General features: G+C 39.3%; 1 protein-coding gene across 1 annotated transcript in view; it reads left to right on the top strand.

The window, feature by feature from the left end:
• Positions 1 to 15,160: 15,160 nt before the first annotated feature.
• Positions 15,161 to 22,246, top strand: part of OTOL1 (otolin 1) — a 59,472-nt gene continuing 52,386 nt past the window's right edge. The window contains exons 1-2 of the mRNA XM_030845147.2: positions 15,161 to 15,232; positions 16,384 to 16,503. Coding sequence (XP_030701007.2) covers positions 16,419 to 16,503 — 85 coding nt within the window. The 5' untranslated portion in view covers positions 15,161 to 15,232; positions 16,384 to 16,418. The remainder of the gene's footprint in view (positions 15,233 to 16,383; positions 16,504 to 22,246) is intronic.

Here is a 22,246-nt window from a genome sequence, read left to right as displayed (position 1 = left end):
TCATGTTGTTGCATAATCTCATATTTTTTTATGGCTGAGTAGTATTCCATTGTGTGTGTGTGTATACACACCACATCTTCTTTATCCATTCATCTACTGATGGATACTTAGGTTTCTTCCATATCTTGGCAGTTGTAAATAATGTTGCTATGAACATTGGGGTGCATGTATCTTTTTGAATTAGTGTTTTTGTTTTCTTTGAATATATACCAAGGAGTGGAATTGCTGGGTCATATGGTACTTCTATTTTTAGTTTTTCGAGGCACCTCTATACTATTTTCCACAGTGAATGCATCCATTTTTCTCACCAACAGTATACAAGGTTTCCCTTTTTTCCACATCCTTGTCAACATTGGTCTTTTTGATAATAGCCATTCTGATAAGTGTGAGGTGATATCTTGTTGTTTTGATTTGTATTTCTCTGATGATTAGTGATGCTGAAAATCTTTTCATGTGCCTGTTGGCCATCTATATATCTCCTTTGGAAAAATTTCTATTCAGGTCTCCTGCCCATTTTTTAATGGGGTTTTAATTTTTTTTCATATTAACTTGTATGAACTGTTTATATATTTGGATATTAACTCCTCGTCGGTCTATAATTTGCAAATATTTTCTCCCATTCAGTAGGTTGTCTTTTTGTTTTGTCAATGGTTTCCTTTGCTGTGCAAAAGTTTTTCAGTTTCATTGGGTCCCATTTGTTTATTTTTGCTTTTGTTTCCTTTGCCTTAGGAGACAGATCCAAAAAATATTGCTACAGTTTATTGCCTATGTTTTCTTCTAGGAGTTTTATGGTTTCCAGTCTTAAATTTAGGTTTTTAATCCATTTTGAGTTAATTTTGTATGTGATGTGAGAAAATATTCTAATTTCATTTACGTGTAGTTGTCCAGTTTTTCCAGCACCATTTTTTAAAGAGACCATCTTTTCTCCACTGTATACTTTTGCCTCTTTTGTTGTAGACTAATTGACAATAAGCACATGGGTTTATTTCTGGGCTGTCTATTCTGTTCCATTGGTCTATGTGTAAGTTTTTATACCAGTACAATGCTGTTTTGATTACTGTAGCTTTGCAGTATAGTCTGAAGTCAGGGAGTGTGATACCTCCAACTCTGTTCTTCTTTCTCAAGGTTGTTTTGGCTATTAGGGATCTTTTGTGCTTCTATACACTTTTAAAAATTATTTGTTCTAAATAGTTCTGTTAAAAATGCCATTGATATTTTGATAGGAATTGCATCAAATCTGTAGATTGCCTTGGGTAGTTTGGTCATTTTAACATTATTAATTTTTCCAATCAATGAACATGGACTGGATTCCATCTGTTTGTGTCATCTTCCATTTCTTTCATCAGTGTCTTACAGTTTTCTGAGTACAGGTCTTTTACCTCCTAGGTATTTTATTTTTTTTGATGCAGTGGTGAATGGGATTATTTCCTTAATTTCTCTTTCTGATGGTTCATTATTAGTGTATAGAAATGCAACAGATTTCTCATATTAATTTTATATCCTGAATCTTTACTGAATTCATTGATGAGCTCTAGTAGCTTTTGGTGGCATCTTTAGGATTTTCTGTGTATAGTGTCATGCAATCTGCCAACAGTGACAATTTTACTTCTTCCTTTTCAATTTGGATTCTTTTTATTTCTTGTCTGATTGCTGTGGCTAGGGGTTTCAAAACTGTGTTGAATAGAAGTGGCAAGAGTGGGCAGCCTTGTCTTGTTCCTGATCTTAGAAGAAGTTCTTTCAGTTTTTCACCTTTGAGTATGATGTTAGTTGTGGGACTGTCATATATGGCTTTTATTACATTGAGGTATGTTCTCTCTAACGCACTTTCTACAGAGTTTTTATCATAAATGGATGTTGAATTTTGTCAAATGTTTTTCTACCTATATTGAGGGGATTGTATGGTTTTTACTCTGCAGTGTGTTAATGTGGTGTATCACATTGATCAATTTGTGGATATTGAATCATTCTTTCATCCCTGGGATAAATCCAACTTGATTGTGGTGTATGGTCTTTTAAATATATTGTTGAATTTGGTTTGCTAATATTTTATTGAGGATTTTTGCATCTATGTTTATCAGTGATATTGGCCTGTAAGTTTCTTTTTCTGTGATATCTTTGTCTGTTTTTGGTATCAAGGTGATGCTGTCCTCTTAGAACAAGTTCAGAAACATTCCTTCCTCAGCAAGTTTTTGGAATAATTTGAAAAGGATAGGTGTTAACTTTTTTGTAAATGTTTGGTAGAATTCATCTGTGAAGCCATCTGGTCCTGGCTTTTTGTTTGTTGTTGTTGTGTTTGTTGTTTTTTAATTACTGATTCAACTTCAGTACTTATAATTGGTCTGTTCATATTTTCTGTTTCTTCCTGGTTCAGTCTTGGGAGATTGTACATTTCTAGGAATTCGTCCATTTCTTCTAAGTTGTCTACTTTGTTGGCATATAGTTGTTCATAGTTATCTCTTATGATCCTTTGTATATCTGTGTTGTCAGTTGTAACCTCTCCTTTTTCTTTTCTGATTTCGGCCTCCTCTCTTTTTTTCTTAGTAAGTCTGGCTAAAGTTTTATCAGTTTTATTTTATCTTTTCAAGAATCAGCTCTTAGTTTCATTGATCTTTTCTTTTGTTTTTTAGTTTCTATTTCATTTTTTTCTTCTCTGATCTTTATGATCTCTTTCCTTCTACCAATTTTGGGTTTTGTTTGTTCTTCTTCCTCTAGTTCCTTTACGTGTAAGGTTAAGTTGTTTATTTGAGATTTTTCTTGTTTCCTCAGGTAAGCTTGTATTGCTATAAACTTCCCTCTTAGAACTCCTTTTGCTGTGTCTCATAGATTTTGGGTTGTTGTGTTTTCATTTTCATTTGTCTCCAGGTATTTATTGATTTCTTCTTTGATTTTTTTAGTGATCCATTTGTTAATATCATATTGTTTAGCCTCCATGTTTGAGTTCTTTGCAATTTTTTTTCTTGTAGTTGATTTCTAGTCTCATGGCATTGTGTCTGCAGAAGATGCTTGATATGATTTCAATTTTCTTAAATTTACCAAGGCTTGTTTTGTAGCCTAGCATGTGACCTATCCTAGAGGATGTTCTATGTCCACTTGAAAAGAATGTGTATTCTGCTGCTTTTGGATGGAATGTTCTCTATATGTCTATTAAGTACATGTGGCCATTGAAGGCCAGTGTTTTGTTATTAATTTTTCTGTCAGAATGACCTATCCGTTGGTGTCAGTGGGGTGTTAAAGTCCCCTATTACTATTGTGTTACTGTCAGTTTCTCCCTTTATGTCTGTTAATTTGCTTTATGTATTTAGGTGATCCTATGCTGGGTACATATATATTTACAATTGTTTATCTTCTTCTTGGATTGATCCCTTGATCATTATGTAGTGTCCTTCTTTGTCTCTTGGAACAGTCTTTGTTTTAAAGTATATTTTGTCTGGTATAAGCATCGCTACCCCAGCTTTCTTTGGATTTCCATTTGCATTAAATACTTTTTTCCATCTTCTCATTTTCAGTTTGTATATGCTTTTAGATCTGAAATGAGTCTCTTGTAGGAAGCATATACACAGGTCTTATATTTGTTTCCATTCAGCCCCTCTGTCTTTTTATTTTTTTTTGCAGTACATGGACCTCTCACTGTTGTGGCCTCTCCTGTTGCAGAGCACAGGCTCCGGACATGCAGGCTCAGTGGCCATGGCTCATGGGCCTAGCCACTCCGCGGCATGTGGGATCTTCCCAGACCAGGGAACGAACCTGTGTCCCCTGCATCGGCAGGTGGACTTGCAACCACTGCGCCACCAGGGAAGCCCCCTCTATGTCTTTTGATTGAAGCATTTAGTCTATTTACATTTAAAGTAATTATTTATGGGTATTACTTATTGCCATTTTGTTACTTGTTTTGTAGTTCTTTTTTGTTCTCTTCTCTTCTGATTTGATGACTCTCTTTAGTGTTATGTTTGGATTCCTTTCTCTTTTTTTGTGTGTGTATCTATTATAGATTTTTGGTTTGTGGTTACCATGAAGTTTATATATAGCAATCTATCTGTCTATCTATCTACACATGATTATTTTAAGTGGCTGGTCACTTAAATTCAAATGCATTTTCACAACCCTGCAATTTTACTGTCCTCCCCTCACAATTACTGTTTTTGACATCATATTTTACATCTATTTGTTTTGTGTATCCCTTAACTGCTTATTGTGGATATAGATAATTTTGCTACTTTTGTCTTTTAACCTTCCTACCAGCTTAGTAATTGGTTGATTAACTACATTTACTGTATATTTGCCTTTACCGATGAGCTTTTCCTTTCATAATTTTCATGTTTTAGTTGTGGCCTCTTCTTTTTCTATTAGGGAAGTCCCTTTGACATTTCTTGTAAAGTTGGTTTGGTGGTGCTGAACTCTTTTAGCTTTTGCTTGTCTGTAAAACTTTTAATCTCTCCATCAAATCTGAATGAGAGTCTTGCTAGGTAGAATATTCTTTGTTGTAAGTTTTTCCCTTTCATCATTTGAAATATATTGTGCCACTCCCTTCTGGCCTGCAGCATTTCTGCTGAAAATTCAGCTGATAGCATTTGGGAGTTCCCTGTATGTAATTTGCTGTTTTTCCCTTGCTGGCTTCAGTATTCTCTCTTTATTTTTAATTTTTACCATTTAAACAACAGTGTGTCTTGGTGTGGTCCTCTTTGAGTTGGTCCTGTTGAGGACTCTCTGTGCTTCCTGGACTTGGATATCTGTTTTCTTTACCAGAGAAGTTAGGAAAGTTTCAGCTATCATATTTTCAAATATCTTCTCTGCTCCTTTCTCTCTCTTCTCCTTCTGGGACCCCTATAATGTGAATGTTAGTATGCTTGATGTTGTCCCAGAGGTCTCTTAAACTGTCTTCATTTCTTTTTATTCTTCTTTCTGTTCATCTTCAGTAATTTCCATTACTCTGTCTTCCAGCTTATTGATCCATTCCTCTGTATCATTCAGTCTACTGTTGATTCCTTCTAGTGTATTTTTCATTCAGTTATTGTATTCTTCATCTCTGTTTGTTTGTTTTTTTAATATTTTTTAACTCTTTGTTAAAAACTTCTAAGTCCTCACTCTGTTCATCCATTCTTCTGTCTTCTAAATTCTTTGATCATTTTTATGATTATTACCTTGAACTCTTCCTCAGGTAGATTGCCTATCTCCACTTCACTTAGTTCTTTATCTTGCTCCTTCGTTTGGAATGTATTCCTCTATCACCTCATTTTGCCTAACTTGGTGTTTTTATTTTTATGTATCTGGTAGGTTGGTTACATTTCCCGACCTTGGAGAAGTAGCCTTTTGTAGAAGACATCCTGTGCATCCCAGCAATGCTCTCCCCTCTGGTCACCAGAGTTATATGCTCTAGGGGTGTCCAATATGTAGGCTGCATGGGTCCTTCTGTTTTGGTCAGCTGACTATTGTGGGCAGTCTGGTAGACATGACTGGCTCTGGTCTGGTTGGTTGCCAGGCCTGGCCTTGTGTGGAGGTTGAAAGCCTCTGGTTGGTGGGGCTGGGTCATGGGGCAGCTGGCTGCAAAACCCCAGAGGGTCCTGGGGCTAGTACTGGCTCACTGTGGACAGAGTGGGGTCCAGGAGATCCTGGGGCTGGTGCCTGTCCCCTGATGGGTGAGGCTAGGACCTAGGGCTAGTGCTGGCCAACTGGTGGGCAGAGCCGTGTTCTGGGATCTGGCTCTATGGTCCAGGGGTCCCAGAGCTGGTGTCAGACTGCTGGCAGGTTGGGCCAGTTTCTGACACAGGACTGTGGGGTTTGGGTTGTCCTGAAGCTTATATTGGCCTGCTGGTAGACAGGGCTGTGGCCCAGCCAGTCCCCAAACTGCTGCTAGCCATGGCAGGCTGTGGGGCTACATTTGTCCTGGGTTTGGTGTCTGCCTGCTGGTGGGTCAGGCTGGTCCTGAGGCTACAGCAGGCTCACTGGTGGGTGAGGTCTGGGTCCAGGGGATTCTGGGGCCGGTGCTTAATCACTGGTGGATGAAGCTCGGCCCTGGGATCTGTGGCTGCAGGTCTCTGCTGGGGGTTTTGGGTCTAGTGCCTGTGCACAGGTGTGTGGGGCTGGGTGCTGGGCCCTCTGGTGGGCATGGCTGTGTCCAGGGGCAGCTGTGGGCTCAGGGGTTCTTAATGCAGCCTGTCTGCTTGTGGATGGGGCTGTGTCACTGCCCCGTTAGTTGCTTGGCCAGAGGCATCCCAGTACTAGTGCCTGCAGGCTGGTGGGTAGGGGCAGGGCTGGGTCCTGAGGCTAATAAGCTAGAGGGAGAATTCCAAAATAGTGACTGCCAGCACCAGTGTCCATGTGGTAGAATGAGCTCCCCAAAATGCTTGCCACCACTGTCTGTGTCCCCAGGGTAAGCTCCCATTGTTTCCTGTCTCTCTGGAAGTCCCTCCAAGATCAGCAGGTGGGTCTGACCCAGGATCCTTTCAAGTTACTGCTTCTGCCTTGTGTTCTGGAGCATGTGAGATTTTGTGTGTACCCTTTAAGAATAGAGGCTCTATTTTCTTCAGGCCTCTGGGACTCCTGAAAGCCCCACTGGCCTTCAAAGCCAAACGTTCCTAGCACAAGACTGGGTTGGGGAGCCCCACGTGGGGTTCAGATCCTTTGCTCCTCGGGGAGAACTTCTGCAATTGTAATTATCTCCCGTTTGTGGGCTGCCTACCCAAAAGTGTAGGCTTGACTCTACTATGACTCTGTCCCTCTTACTCATCTCTTTGTGGTTCCATCTTTATATTTTTAGTTGAAGAAGATCTTTTCTGATAGGTTCTGATCTTTTTCATTGATGGCTGTTCTGTAAATTGTTGTGATTTTGGTGTGCCTGTGAGAGGAGGTGAGCTCAGGGTCTTTCTACTCCACCGTCTTCCCATTGTCCTGAATTTAAATGGTGTATCTTCACCTTATCTGATTAAACCTTTGCCTCTCTTGTAGTTCCCTGTTTATCTCCTTTCCAGCATCTCTCAAAACCTGTAACTTTTGTATTTTTACATTTCTTTTCTTGCTTCCTATCTTTCTATCTCATTGGAATATAACCCTTATGAGTGCAGGGATCTTGTCTGTCTTGTTCAACTTTGTTTTTGGTACTTAGCACAGTGTTTGGTACTTGGAATTTATGAAAAGAAAAAGTTGTCAGTTGGTGAGCAAATGTAAATCTGGTATGTTTATACATTTAGTTGTGTTGTAAATGTTGGCAAGAAATTCTTGAAAAGTTATCATTGCCTCAGTCGTTTCAAGAAACACACCTCTTAATACAAAATTGTTAGAGAGCTTCTCAAGTCATTCTTCTGGTGTACTTCCTTTCCAAATGAATTGATCAACAGAAGAAACCTCATTTATGTCCAGACATTTTTTTTTTTTTTTTTTTTGGGCTGTGTTGGGTCTTCGCCATTGCATGCGGGCTCTCTCTAGCTGCGGTGAGTGGTGACCACTTTTTGTTGTGGTGCATGGACCTCTTAAAGTGGTGACCCCTCCCATTGTGGAGCACAGGCTCTAGGTGCACGGGCTTCAGTAGCTGTGGCATGTGGGCTTCAGTAGCTGTGGCACGCAGGCTTCAGTAGTTGTGGCTCGTGGGCCCCAGAGCACAGGCTCAGTAGTTGTGGTGCATAGGCTTAGTTGCTCCGTGGCATGTGGGATCCCCTGGACCAGGGCTCAAACCCCTGTCCCCTGCATTGGCAGGAGGACTCTTAACCACTGCACCACCAGGGAAGCCTTGTCCAGACATTTTTTCATTGTCCTTCCTCCTTGACTACTTGCTAATGACTTAAAAAAGATGGTAGTCTGTTTTAACATCTCTCACCCCAGTGATTATTCATGTTGAGCTCTTGATTTGACTAGATGGAGGGTAGATGCTCACTTAGTAAGGGAGGAACTTTCACAGGTGAAGGGAATCCTTTCTTTGGTTACAGGTAGAGGTTTTCTAATACTTTCCCTAGTGTTACTTCAAAAATCTATTGGCTACCTTTGTGGGAGGCAATTCTTCATGGGTTTCTTGTATTCCTGCACGATTTGTATCAGAATTCGTTCTCAACTATCTTTGGGAGGATGTTTGTATGGCAAATAGTCTTGGAGGATAGCAATAGTGTTTATTTATAGGGTAGAGGGCAGATTTGTTTGCTTTTCAGGATAATAAAGATAATCTCTCCCTCTGGAGCAATGGTTGTGCAGGTTTGCTAGCAGTCCCCTTTAAAAGTCCCCTTAGGGATTTCCTAAGCTTGGGGCTCCTAAACTGGAATACAAACCTATTGTGTGTGTGATACTCAATGTTGGCCACTGGACCTTGCCCTGCAGAACTTGAGGTGGGCGGTAAGGAGAACAGATGTGAACATGAACTTCACGCTGCCTGCTGTGCTCTGAGTAATAAAGTCCTTTATCTTTGATCCACAAGACTAATCACATCTTATTATCTGGGTGTACTCAGCCCCATACTTGTCTTGTCCCATTGAGGAGAAAGCCTGGGAGCTACATCTCCCAGCTTGACGGCTGGTTTCGTTAGGTTCTTCCATGGAAGGGACTCCCATGGATACGAAGACGGAAATAAGCAGAAGCCCTTTGACTTCTGGCTCCAGCAGCTGTGGTGACTTGCAGCTGTGAGTGCCTGCAGGGCGTCAGTGGCAGCAGCAGCCACAGAGAATGTGGTCCCACTGCGTGAGGAAGACCAGCATGGCTTCTTGTAGGTCCTGATCTCCGGACACCTCCTTCCCCTCTGGTCTCCTCTAGGCTCTCCAGCGATGTTGTAGCCTAACCCCCAGCATTCATTTCTCTTCTGTTTTAAATGACAGAGTGCTTCCTGTTTTTCTGACTGAACCCTTGTCTGATCTCCCCCCCTCCCCCGCCCATTTAAGGCTCTTCGGCAAAGTTAGTTGGAGGACAGCGTCCCTATCAAGGCCAGAAGGCTTCAATAAGCTTTTTCAGAAATTAAGATGAGTGGCTCCGTGGAGAAGATTTTGACCAGACTTATCTTCCCAGCCTCAGGAGGAGCTGCTAGAACACAAAGAATGTTGTGAACTTGCTCCAAAAAACCAGGACCACATAAATGTACTAATTAGATTAAAGAAACAAAATGGAAGAGAAGCAACTGGAACATGGCTGCAAGGCTTAAAGAAAAAGCTGCTTCATCTGCTGATAAAATGTGGGCTAATGACCAATCCTTAATTCTCTTCCCTTCCTTATGGGAGGAAGGAGTGAGGGGAGTAGCTGAAGCACCCAAAGTGCATGGGGAGCTGGACATGTCTGCTGCTCTAGCAGCTGTGGTGGAAACCTGCTCCATGACAGAAAATTCAGCTCACTCTGTCAGCCAAGCAGGAATGAGAAGGACAGGCCTGTAACTGAGATACTCACCTGGGTAAAATGATGAGATGTCTATTTCACTTGCTTCCCTTTTTATCTCCAACACAAAAGCTGGTGTGCTTCTTAGTGTGGCTGAGTTCTTGCCAATGAGATTCTAAATCCAGCAAAACCAGTGGACACTTTGTGTCTGTTCATTCTGAAGCTCATTGGAACATCTCTGGGAAAAGCCTTGATTTGAAAAGGTTAGGATTTTATGAACACTTGGATTTGACCTCAAACAAAAACCTTGAATCCTACTAGAATTCTAGTTTCACCAGAAAGGAAAGAAGCTACATACATCCAGAGAGGACTTGAAACCATGTGCCCTGAGAATGGTTAAATTGGGAGGAGGTTGGAGCAGGGGAGGGTAACTGAAGTAGCATCTGTCCTAAATTATGTGACTCACTATGTAACTGTTGACATTTCTCCTGATATTTCACAGCTGATCATGGAGCTTCCACCACTAGTTTCTTCAACAAAATGAATGATGTTTTTCAGCGCAGGCAGCTCCTCTTTTCCGTCTGTTACGTGCATGCTGATGCCATCAGAGAAAAAGTCCAACTTCTCTTCTGGGAACTGGAAGGGTTGTCAACAGTTTCAAAATGGTGCAGTGTATCTTAGCCAAGCAAAACTTTGTCTGAAAGAAAAATCGTGATACCCTGTGTACAGATGGGGTCCCTGGATGCTTGGCACTGCACTAGGCTTTCCTGCCTTGTGACATGTTGCAGTGATTCACTGTCTTTGACACAGGCATGTGTTGGCATCAAAACCCTGTCAAAAGTCCTGAAAGAAGCCATGCTTACTGCTAGGAGAAGCATTAAATTCACAACTAGCATCTTTCAAGAGGTTTCGTCAAGAAATGGGAGCCAGATACAAAGTTCTTCTGTATTACACAATTTATGGTTTCCCAAGATCAAACCTTGAAACTAATGGTTGGATATCAGACGGTAATTTCTTTTTTTTTGAGAGAAAAAGAAAGTAAATTTACTCTCAGTTTTGGCATGGGAGCAGCTCATTCATGGCCTGACTTTCCTGGCAAATAGTTTTGGTCACACACTTGAGTAAATCTTTTGATTCAAGTTTCTGCAGTGATAATTGTGGGTGCCACTGAAAAATGACAAGCTCTTTGACCAAGCTGCTACTGGAGGTGGCCAAATGTGTGAATTTTCTGGTGCTGGAAGAAGTACTTTTGTAGTCTGGAAATGGGGATACTGAGAAGATAGCATTGTATGTAGACTCCTGGCAATATGGTAGAGTTTGTTTAGAAGTTATTTTGCTGAGATAACCTTAAAATAGGAGTTTGGATTTGAAATTCCTTCCTTGCTGACAAAGACAGCACCAAAGATTCAGACTTTGCTAAAGATACTGTGATGGTTAATTTTATGTGTCCACTTGATTAGACCATGGTGTGCCCAGATATTTGGTTAAATATACTGGGTGTTTCTGTGGAGGTATTTTTGGATGAGCTTCACATTTAAATTGATAGGTTGAGTAAAGGAGGTTGTCTTCCCTAATGTGGGTAAACCTCATCTAATCAGTTGAAAGTCTGAATAGAACAAAAAGTCTGATCCTCTTCTGTGTAAGACAGAATTCTTCCTGCCTAACTGCCTTTGAACTGGGATATTGATTTTTTTTTTTTCCTGCCTTTGAACTCAAATTGAAACATTGTTGCTTCCTGAGTCTCCAACCTGCCAGCCTTTGGACTGAAACTGTGTTGTTGGACCTCCTGGGACTTGCCGGCCTCCATAATCATGTGAGCCAATTTCTTATCTCTATATCATCTATATCTATATATCTATATCTATATCTTTATCTATATCCTCTTGGTACAGTTCTCTGGAGAACCCTGACAATTACAGATACCACCACTGATGTGAAGCCAAAAGAGATAACTTGACTTGTGGTCAGTTCAGAGACCTGGAGAATCCTAGTGTTCCTTGACACAAGATTATTTTAATTTTGCAAATCAAGTGATGGTATTTTTTTTTTTTTTGCGGTACGTGGGCCTCTCACGGTTGTGGCCTCTCCCATTGAGGAGCACAGGCTCTGGAAGCGCAGGGTCATCGGCCATGGTTCATGGGCCCAGCCACTCCGTGGCATGTGGGATCTTCCCGGACTGGGGCACGAACCCTTGTCCCCCGCATGGGCAGGCGGACTCCCAACCACTGCACCACCAGGGAAGCCCGATGGTAGTTTTTTATTTCATTTACTGCAGAGAAATTGTTGTAACATTTAAGAGCTGACCCCCAAATTCCTCTTTGAGATTTCTGTTGGAAATCATTTGTTGATAAATGTGTAACTAGGATAGATTTTGTCACTGCTCAGTTGTGCCCAATGCTGGAACTGGTGACTTGCCCCTCCGTCTTCCAACTCCCTCTCTGGGGGACTTTTGCAAATCCTGGGCTTTTGAAAAATGAAGTGTCTATAGGACACATTTTGGATGTGGTAGAGTCCAGATAAATGTCCTTCTGGTGGATGACCCATGGGTGACAAGCCCTCCCCCATCAGCAATGAAAAGAAAGTTGCCATAGCCCCTCAGTGTATCAGTAGTAACTGAGCTGTCTGGCTCTCACTGCAATGGCCACGGGTGGTGACTGGGCATTGGCTCAGCTTCTATCAGCCTCCTTGCAGAAGATGCTTTAGGAATCTGGCTGCCCTTGATGATGACTCTGCTCGTTCACTTGCCATCCCTCCCCCACCCCATCTTTGTGATTCAGCTCTTCCTCCTACTTCCTCTCATGTGCTCTAGTACATGCTCTTTTCCCTGTCACCTCCTTATCCAGTAATCCTCATTTAGTTCCCTTGAAGGAACTGTCTGCCTCTCCTTCAACTTTCTTTCTAATAAAGTATTCTGATTAAATTCCCTCAGGACTTTCCTGTTTTCCACGTAACAGCCCGTTGTAGATGTAAAACAGAAATCAAAAGTTGAACAAAATCCAGAGATCCAACAAACCCCCCAAAACTCTACACTGTGTGTTTTGCTTTTTGTGTGCCTGCTTTTATAATTCGAATCCTTTTCAAGGCATCGTGGCTGCCTCTTGCAGATTGGGGAGGGTCGGTACAAAGAAGTGGTACAGAAACAACAAAGACAAGGTACAAGATTATCACTGGGTAAAAGGGGAGTCCTCTTGGTGTCTGGATATTGATGAGTCCCAAAGCTTCAAAGAATGACCACCACTGCTTTGTCTAATAGAAAGGAAAATTTAGAGTCAGTAAAATGGTACATTACTTGATGTGACCTTTCTGTGCTTTCCCCCAACCAAAAGAAAGGTTCGGTCAAATCTATAAATAACACAAAAGCTTGTGTGTGCAAAGGGGGCCGAGATGGAGTTATTGTTGGATGGATAAGGTAGGATGTAAGGACATCAGAGCTTAGAGGTGAGGCCAGGCAAATGCCAGTTGGCGCAGAACTAGTAGAAACCTTGAGATTGAGCTTTGGATTTCATGAGCCATGAAATTATTGAGTAAGAAAATTTTACCTAAAGATCATGGGGGCAGCGAGGCCTCCAGCTGTCTTGAAGGTTACAATAATTCACATCTTTGTGATTAAGCACTTATTAGAAACCAGAAGTGGAAATAAGTTGGATATTAAAGCTGACAAGTGTGTAATGTCAAAGATCACTGTAATGTAACTTCTTATTCTTGCAAAATAACTTCAGGATTCTCATTTCTGAGCAGTCATCAAGCTAATTTTCATTTCACTGGAACGACTTGATTTATTTCACATTTTCAGGAAGTTGCCACTAATTTCTGCAAGAAAAAAAAAAAAAAAGAAATATACCAGTCAGGGTTGATAAAGCAGAAAAGGGTTTTACTGAAAGAATATGGGGCTGCTCCCAGAGTTTCTGGGAGGGCTGGCAGATGAAGGGCTGGCCTTGTGAAGCCAACAGGAACAGTGGCAGACTAACTAGGCAGCCACAGCCACGGCCAAGATTGCACAACAGAATCAAAGTCAGGGAAGCACGTTGCTGCCTCTAGAGGGCTCTGGATGCCTCAGTTTTCACCACTGTTGCTAACGGTGCTGAATATCACACCCAGCAGCTGCTGGCCCAGCCACCATAATGGACTTTGTGCTGTTCCTGCTTCTTTGTCCAAATTGAGAATGCCAGGCTGCTGCATTTAACTGGCCAAATCTGTGCCAGTAGTCCATGCCCTAAATGTCAGGGGTGCTGGGGAATAAGCATCTGTGTTTTGTGGCTCCCATGGTGGGAAGTAAGCTTGAGCAGTGAATGAGGTTAATATGGGTGTAATGTGTGAGGAAATCAAAAGAAAGATAGAAATTACAATCATATACAATATGGAGAAAATTTTTTTAATAAAGTGTTGTTTTTCTATGTTGCCTATGTGAAAGCAAGAAGCATTCAAGGCAATAATATAAATTGTGTATAAAGATGCCCATGGGTATTTTTAGATAAAATTATTTTGGGGAGTAGATGCATAGGTTTCATGAACTTTTCAAAAAGTCATTGTCTTTTTATACTTTCCCCAATGCCAGATTTTCTTTCCCATCTCCATCACCTAGAGAGTTTGAACACATTACACTCAAAGCTCAGAATGTCTCTTAAACATATGAAAAAAATGCTTAAATCCTCTCATAATAAGAAAAATACAAATTTAAATTACAGTGATACCATTTATTATCAATTATATTGGAAAAACCAAAAAGTCTGACATCATATTCTGTTAGTGAAGCTGTTGGGAAACTGACTCTTTCTTACATTGCTGATGGAAATGTAAAATTGTCTGACCTCTCTGGAGGAAACTTTGGCAATATAGAGCAACTACATAGGCATAATCTTTTTTTTAGGAATCCATCTCAAAGATACACTGGCAAAAAATACAAAATAACAAACGCACAGAGCTTTTCATTGAGGCATTATTTGTAATTCTAAATGTAGTAGGCAGAATACTTAGACCCACCCATTCTCTCCCCCCAACATATGTCTTGCATAGCTCCCTCCTCTTCAGGGCAAGCAGAATCTGTGAATATCATAGGATATCCCTCTCAGGATTAGGCTATATTATATGGCAAATGTAAAGGAATCTTTCAGATGTAGTTAAGGTCCCTAAACTGTTGACTTTGAGTTAAACAAAAGGAGGATTATACTGAGTGGACCTGACCTAATCAGGTGGGTCCTTGAAACAGATTCTCTCTCTCTTTTTTTTTCTCAACATTTCCTTGTACCCTTTTTTTTTTAACTTTTTATTTTATATTGAAGTATAGCCGATTAACAATGTTGTGATAGTTTCAGGTGCATAGCAAAGCGACTCAGCTGTACGTATACATGTATCCATTCTCCCGCAGATTCCCCTCCCATCCAGGCTGCACATAACATTGAGCAGAGTTCTCTGTGCTATACAGTAGGTCTTTGTTGGTTATCCTTTTTAAATATAGCAGTGTGTACATGTCAATCTCAAATTCCCTAATTATCCCTTCCCTCCACCTTTCCCCCACGGTAACCATAAGATCATTCTTTAAGTCTTTGAGTCCATTTCTGTTTTGTAAATACGTTCATTTGTATCATTTCTTTTTAGATTCTGCATATAAGTGATATCATACGATATTTCTTTCTCGAAGCAGAGATTCTCTTGATGGCTTTGGAGAAGTAAGCTCCACATGTGAGAGGACCTCTGGAGGGGGTTCTGTGGTTAGAACCTGAGAGAGGCTTCTAGTTTCTGAAAGTCATCCCAGATGACAGCTAGTGAAAAAAAAATAGGGATTTCACTTTACAACCATAAGGAACTGAATTCTGCAAATACTAGTGAAGGAGGAAGAGAACTGCAAACTTCACATGAGATCACAGCCTTGGCCAACATTTTGATTTCAGCCTGGTGGGATGCTAAGCAGAGGACCCAGACAACCTGTGTGTAGACTTCTGACCCAGAGAACTGTGAGGTAATAAATTTGTGTTGTTTTAAGTTACTAAATTTGTGGTAATTTGTTATGCAACAGTAGAAAATGAATACACTGACAAACAAAATACTACCAAATGTCCATCAATAGGGGACAGATTCAATAGACTATGGTATATCCACACAACTGAGTACTTTGTAGTTGTAGAAAGGATAAAAAGATCTAGGTGGGGAATGGTGTTTTTACATGCAATCTTTTGTATAAGAAAAGGGGGATAAGAGTACATACACACCAATGCTTACATTTTCAAAAAGAAACAGTGGAATGATTAACTAAAATAAACAAATACGGTTACTTAGAGGGGCAGTCAGGGACCAAGGAGGAGATGGGACTCATGTGAGACTTTTGTGATACACCTTATTGTCTTTTGACTTTGGTACTTTGGCTTACATAATTAAAAACAAAATTAAAGAATAAAAAGGAACTATTAAATATTAAAAACTAATGGAAATAAAACAAATCTAGCTGTATATCAATTTGATAGCATTAATCACACACATAAATGAATTATTTAAAGTAACTCTAAAGCACAGTGTTTTGACTGTTGCTTCCTGGTGGAGTGTATATATATAAGGAATGTAAGCATAGATTTATATATGTGCCCTGGGAAACTACTCACCTAGTCCAAGCAGGGTAAATGCAAGGGGTCCATACCCAGACATCTTGTAGTGAAAAGAGTAAAAGCCAACGACAAAAAGGAAATCTCAAAAGGAGTGGGGGGAAAATGGACTCTTTACATACAAGGGAACTTCCATAAGATTAACAGATGACTTCTTCTCAGAAACAATGAAGGACAGAAGGTAGTGTGATGACATTTTCAAAGAACTGAAAGAAAAAAATTGTCAACTAAGAATCTTAGATTCTGCAAAAAAGGTGAAATAAAGACATTCCCAGATAAACAAAAGTGGAGACAATTAGTTGCTAGGAGATCACTTTATCTGAAATACTAAAGACTTCTTCAGGCTAAAAGCAAGTGACACCTGGACTGTAATTCAACTGCACACCAAAACCCAAAAAGTAATGGTAAAGGTAATTATATAATCATAAAAGATGCTTATTTCTTTGAACTACAATTTAAAAGCAATTCTGTGAAATTACATATATAAATGAATTATTGGTCCTATAACACATAGGAATGCAACATATTTGAACAGCACAAAGGAAGTGGATGGGAGCAAGGCTATGTTGGAGTAAGGAAACAATGCCAGATGGCGACGTGAATGTATGGCGACAAAGGAAGAGAACCAAAAATAGTAAGTAAGGAGATTAATTTAACCAACTCTAGTTTATATACTTCCTCTCCTTTATTCTCTCAACTTCTTTAAAATAAAAAAATATATAAGATAATAAGTAGAATAACCTATTGTTGGGTTTGTAACATATATACATGTACAATGCATAACAATTACAGCTCAAAAAGGAGAAAAAGGGAATAGAGCTATACCCAAGAAAATTGAAAACATATGTCCACACAAAGACTTGTACACAAATGTTCATAGCAGCATTATATCATAATATCCAAAACTTGGAATCAACTCAAATGTCCATCAGCTAGTGAATGGACAAACAAAATGTGCTATATCTGTACAATGGAATATTATCCAGCCATTAAAAGGAATAAAGTACTGATAAATGCTACAATAGGGGTGAATCTTGAAAACATGCTAAGCGAAAGAAGGTAGACAGAAAAGACTTCATACTGTATGATTCTATTTATATGAAATGTCCTTTATAGGCAAATCTATAGATTCAGAAAGTAGATTAGTAGTTGCCTAGGGCAGGGGATAGATTGGGGGTAGGAGAAATGAGGAGTTACTACTGATGGACATGGGGTTTCTTTGTAGGGGAATGAAATGTTCTAAAAATCCATTATGGTGATAATTGTGCAATTCTGTGAACAAACTAAAAACAAGTGAATTGTATACCTTAAATGGGTGAATAGTATGTGAATTATATCTTAATAATGCTGTTAAAAAAAAGTCTAATGAAATCATGCCAACAGTGCATAGCAGCCAACTGGAAAGGAGCTCCCAGTGCACAGGGCAATTTGAGCATCAAAAAGACTGACTGCATTGAATTGAAACACAGTGTATATATATATATATATGTATATATATATATATAGTGAGTTTTAGTTTGTAAAGACAACAAAACAAATATCTCACCATTCACCACTGGAGGTTGCCAGACCACCAATCATTTCTGTGAAAAACTGAAAGAGGAAAAGAACCAAGCTTATCCTGCCTTACCTGTATGAATTGTATATTTATATAACTGAAGAGCTGATGAAAGAAAATTCTTTATAGAAGAAGTTCAGCCTAAAGGTACAGAGAGAATGGTAGAATAAGAAAATCACTGTTTTGCAACTTCTAAGGAAATAATGCTTCTGGGCAACAATCATGTATAAATAATAAAAGTATGAGGTAAAATTTGATGGGAAAATCTTATAATGGAGGGATCAGGGTCATATAATTTGAACCCTCTGATTTCATCCTTTTAAAAAATAACAGCTTTATCGAGAAATAATCCACATACAATAAAAATTCACCCTTTAAAGTATACAATTCAGTGGTTTTGAGTATAATCACAGAGTGGTGCAACCATCACCACTATCTAATTCCAGAACATTTTGTTAACACTTCAAAAAGAAACTTGATCCCTATTAGCAGTAAGTCTCCATTCCTCCTTCCCACCAGTTTTTGGCAACAATTAATCTATCTCCTCTCTCTGTGGATTTGCTTATTCTGGACATTTCATTTAAACAGAATCAAATGATATGGCTTCTTTCACTTACCATAATGTTTTTATGGTCATCTGTGTAGTAGCATGTATCAGTATTTTGTTCCTTTTAATGGTTGAATAATATTCCATTGTATGGATATACCACATTTTGTTTATCCATTCATTAGTTGATGGAAATTAGGTTCTTTCTATTTTTGGCTATTGTAACACTGCTAAGAGCATCTGTGTACAAGTCTTTGTGTGGACATATGTTTTTAGTTTCTTTTGTTATATACCTAGAATTGAAATTGGTGGGTCATATGGTCACTTATGTTTAACTTTTTGAGGTGATTCCATCTTATCACTAAAAGTAGGATGGTAAAGTATTATGCGCTTCATAATATGATGTAAAAAAAATATACAGCATACATACAAAGTATTCTGATCTAAGCAACTGAATCTGAATATAATCAAGCATGTAGATCAGGAATATGTAAACTTTTCTGTAAAGGGCAAGACAGTAAATATTTTAGGCTTTGTGGACCATACAGTCTCTGTCACAACTTCTAAACTCTACTGAGAAGCATGAAAGGAGGTACAGACAATGTGTAAATAGAAGACATTGCTTTGCCCCAATAAAACTTTATTTCAGAGCAGGCAGCAGGTCACATTTGGCCCACAAGTCATAATCCTTGTTTGAGATTTTATAGAAAACCTGGCGGAGACAGAAACACATTAAATCAGCCAAACTTGGAAAGTGAGACAAGTGACATGGTTTTTTCAAAAAAACATTACTGGCATGAAAATGACTTACATTCTGTTTTTTCCATAAATGCTCTCTTTTTTTTTTAATCTCATGCTGTGTGTTTCTTGAGTGAGTAATAAAAAGAAGCTTGGGTGTATCTGAAGGAACATAGTGGCTTACGACGTATCTTTCAGTGACCTTATTGTGCTGCTACTTCTCCTAATGGTAAAAGACCCCTCTGTTTGGACCAATTATAATTCTTCATCCCTATGGTGACAATAATCTCACCAAGATGTGAACATTTATCTAAGGCAGACCAATCAGAATTTTCCCTTCAACCTTTATTTTTTCAAGGTGAAGCTGGGATAGAAAAGCTATATTTTCTCTCTGGTTGTGAGAATATAAGAATGCAAGCCCCAAGACAGCTCTAGTCAGTTTCAGGTTTCGGTAGCCTTTGATCTTTAGAATGAAACCAATCTGAAAGGAGAAGGAAAAGTGTATATGTGTGTGTGTGTGTGTGTGTGTGTGTGTGTGAGAGAGAGAGAGAGAGAGAGAGACAGACAGAGAGACAGAGAGACAGGGAGAGAGAGACAGAGAGGGAGAGAGAGAATGGAGGGGATTGGAGAGATTTATTTGCAACCAAAGAATTCCATTTAATATGGTCATCTTAAAAGATTTTTGAAAGGATTAGACATAATACGTATAAAATTGCTGACATAGCAGACTTTCAACAAATGTTGTTTTTTAAAACTAAATCACAAATTGCTTATGTTTTATACATTATTATTTTATTTCCTATGTTTATATGCCCTGTCTTACAAACACATTGTCAGTTCCATGAGGGCAGGAAACATGCATATTATACTTCCTTGCTTTCCAGAGGGTCTAGCATGATCTTAGTTAATTTCTGTAAAAAAGATATTCTTCATTGATAAATAAGAACATGAAAATGTATTATTTGATTATAGAACTAGAATGACCTTAATATCTTCCAGTGAAGGTAGACTTGTTTTCTGTGAATTTATCTCAAGTTAGAAGTAGCATTTATTTTTATTTTTTTTAATTTATTTTTTTAAAAAAATAACTTTATTTATTTATTTATTTTTAACTTTGGCTGCATTGGGTCTTCGTTGCTACGCGCAGGCTTTCTCTAGTTGCAGAGAGTGGGGGCCCGTCTTGTTGCGGAGCACAGGCCCCAGGCGTGCGCGGGCTTTAGTTGTGGCATGTGGGCTCAGTAGCTGTGAGCTCGTGGGCTGCAGAGCGCAGGCTCCATAGCTGTGGCGCCTGGGCTTAGCTGCTCCGCAGCATGTGGGATCCTCCCGGACCAGGGCTTGAACCCGTGTCCCCCGCACTGGCAGGCAGACTCCCAACCACTGTGCCACCAGGGAAGTCCCTATTTTTATTTTTTAATTTTTTTAAATGGAAGTCTCTTCTCAGGTGTATTATTGTTTTTTTCAGTTAGTGGAAGAAGCATGAGTTAAATTATAAAATTTTTTTTCTTGGAAATTCATGGATGAGATGTTATTGCTCATGTAATTTAGGTTCTAATGTTGAATATTTAAGGCACATTTTTAGCTTAATTGCTGGAAAGCAATACCACCACAAGTTAAATAGTTTAAAAATAGAAAAAGATATAAAATTATAGTGAACATGTCATTTGAAGTAATTTGCATTCTAAACAAAGTCTGAAAGAAGTCATTAGAGTTATTCAGAGCAATTAGTTGATGGTTTTTAAAAGACCCATGTAATTTGAATTTGTTTACTTTATACATTTAAAGGCTTTACATATATAATACCAAAATTGCTGTCCTAGTTTTTAAATAAGTGAAACTCTTTTATTTTTTCTAAAAACCAAATTGTTAGAACCCTAAAAATATCTATTGCTGTTCTGAATATAAAGCTTACTTACTAACCAAGTATGATGTCAGTCCCACATTTCAAAAATTTTAAACAAATATGAATATGTCCTAGTTGTAATATCTAGGTGAGGCATGTCCTATAGCTTCCTCTCTTTAGCTAACGATAATTTTTAACAACTTTCTCATTCTTAGGAAATATTAGAATTAAATGAAAATTTGTCATTTCAATAATAATAGACATTTTCTTATTTATACTTACATATGAAATTTCTTTTCCAAAAAAGTCCTAAGAAAATGTTTTCTTCCTGTGGTTCATGTAATATAGGAACATAATTTGATTTACGTAAGTTATAGGAAGAAAATAAACTGAGATGCTTTCACTTGAGCTTGAATCAATATTTAATTTTAAGTAAACAAATACTTAAAAATTGTAATCTTGGGAATTCCCTGGCAGTCCAGCAGTTAGGAGTCCGCACTTCCACTGCTGAGGGCTGGGGTTCAATCCCTGGTTGGGGAACTTAGATCCTGTAAAATGCGCCGCGTGGTCAGAAAAAAAAAATTGTATTCTTTACTGCCATTTCTGTCCAGGATGGATTAGCAAGCACAGGATTTATCTTAAACAACGAAATAAGCAGACAAAATATATGAAACAATGGCTTTCAGATATTGGACAACAGGCAGTACATGAGAGCGATCTCTGAGAGAAGGGAACAAACAAGGTGAACCCTATGATTGCTCAAGCTACAGGCTAAAGAGAGTTTCTGGGCTTCACTGCAGGGTGCGGGAGTCCATACAGAACCTGGCAGACTCCCTTAGTTGAGGAGACAGAGTGCAGAGTTCATGGTGGCCAAGCCACTTGTAATGGAAAGAGCAGAGTACTCGAGAGGAAAGAGCTGCACAGCTAGAGAGTTCTAGAGACCTGGCTTTCAAATGTTTATACAGAAAGGTTCAGACTAGTCAGAATAGTCCATGGAGCTCACACAGTTCCAGGAATAGTTTGTGTTTGTACCAGCCAGAGTGAAAAGCTTCTTTATTCCCAGGGATTGATAAGAGAGTCAAATAACCCTGGATGAAGGGTAGACAACTATGACATGTGGGTCAAATCTGGCCTTTTATGTACAGTTCACAAGCTAGGAATGGTTTTTACTTTTTTTTTTTTTTTTTTTGCGGTATGCAGGCCTCTGTCTGTTGTGGTCTCTCCCGTTGCAGAGCACGGGCTCCGGATGCGCAGGCTCGGCGGCCATGGCTCGCGGGCCCAGCCGCTCCGCGTCATGTGGGATCTTCCCGGACCGGGGCACGAACCCGTGTCCCCTGCAGCGGCAGGCGGACTCTCAACCACTGTGCCACCAGGGAAGCCCGGTTTTTACATTTTTAAAGGATTATTGAAAGCAAATGAAGAGTATGCCACAGATTATATGTGGCCCATAAAACCTAACTAGTAACCATGTGGTCCTTTACAAAAAAAGTTTGCTGAACCCTATCCTGGACTAAAGGCTGTTCTAAACCTGCCTAATAAGGGTTAAAAGCAAATCTCAAAAGTATCCATTTCCAAGTAAATTAACCACATCCTAAAACATAACCTAAAAATACTTAAAGGGAAAAAACTAGTATCCATTTCCAAGAAAATTTCTGCATCCCTGAACAATGTCCATAAATATTTAAAGGAATACA

This window comes from Globicephala melas, chromosome 4, assembly GCF_963455315.2.
Source record: "Globicephala melas chromosome 4, mGloMel1.2, whole genome shotgun sequence".
Classification (NCBI taxonomy): Eukaryota; Metazoa; Chordata; class Mammalia; order Artiodactyla; family Delphinidae; genus Globicephala; species Globicephala melas.
Note: the sequence above shows the minus strand (reverse complement) of the source record. Positions and strands in the feature narration are given on the sequence as shown.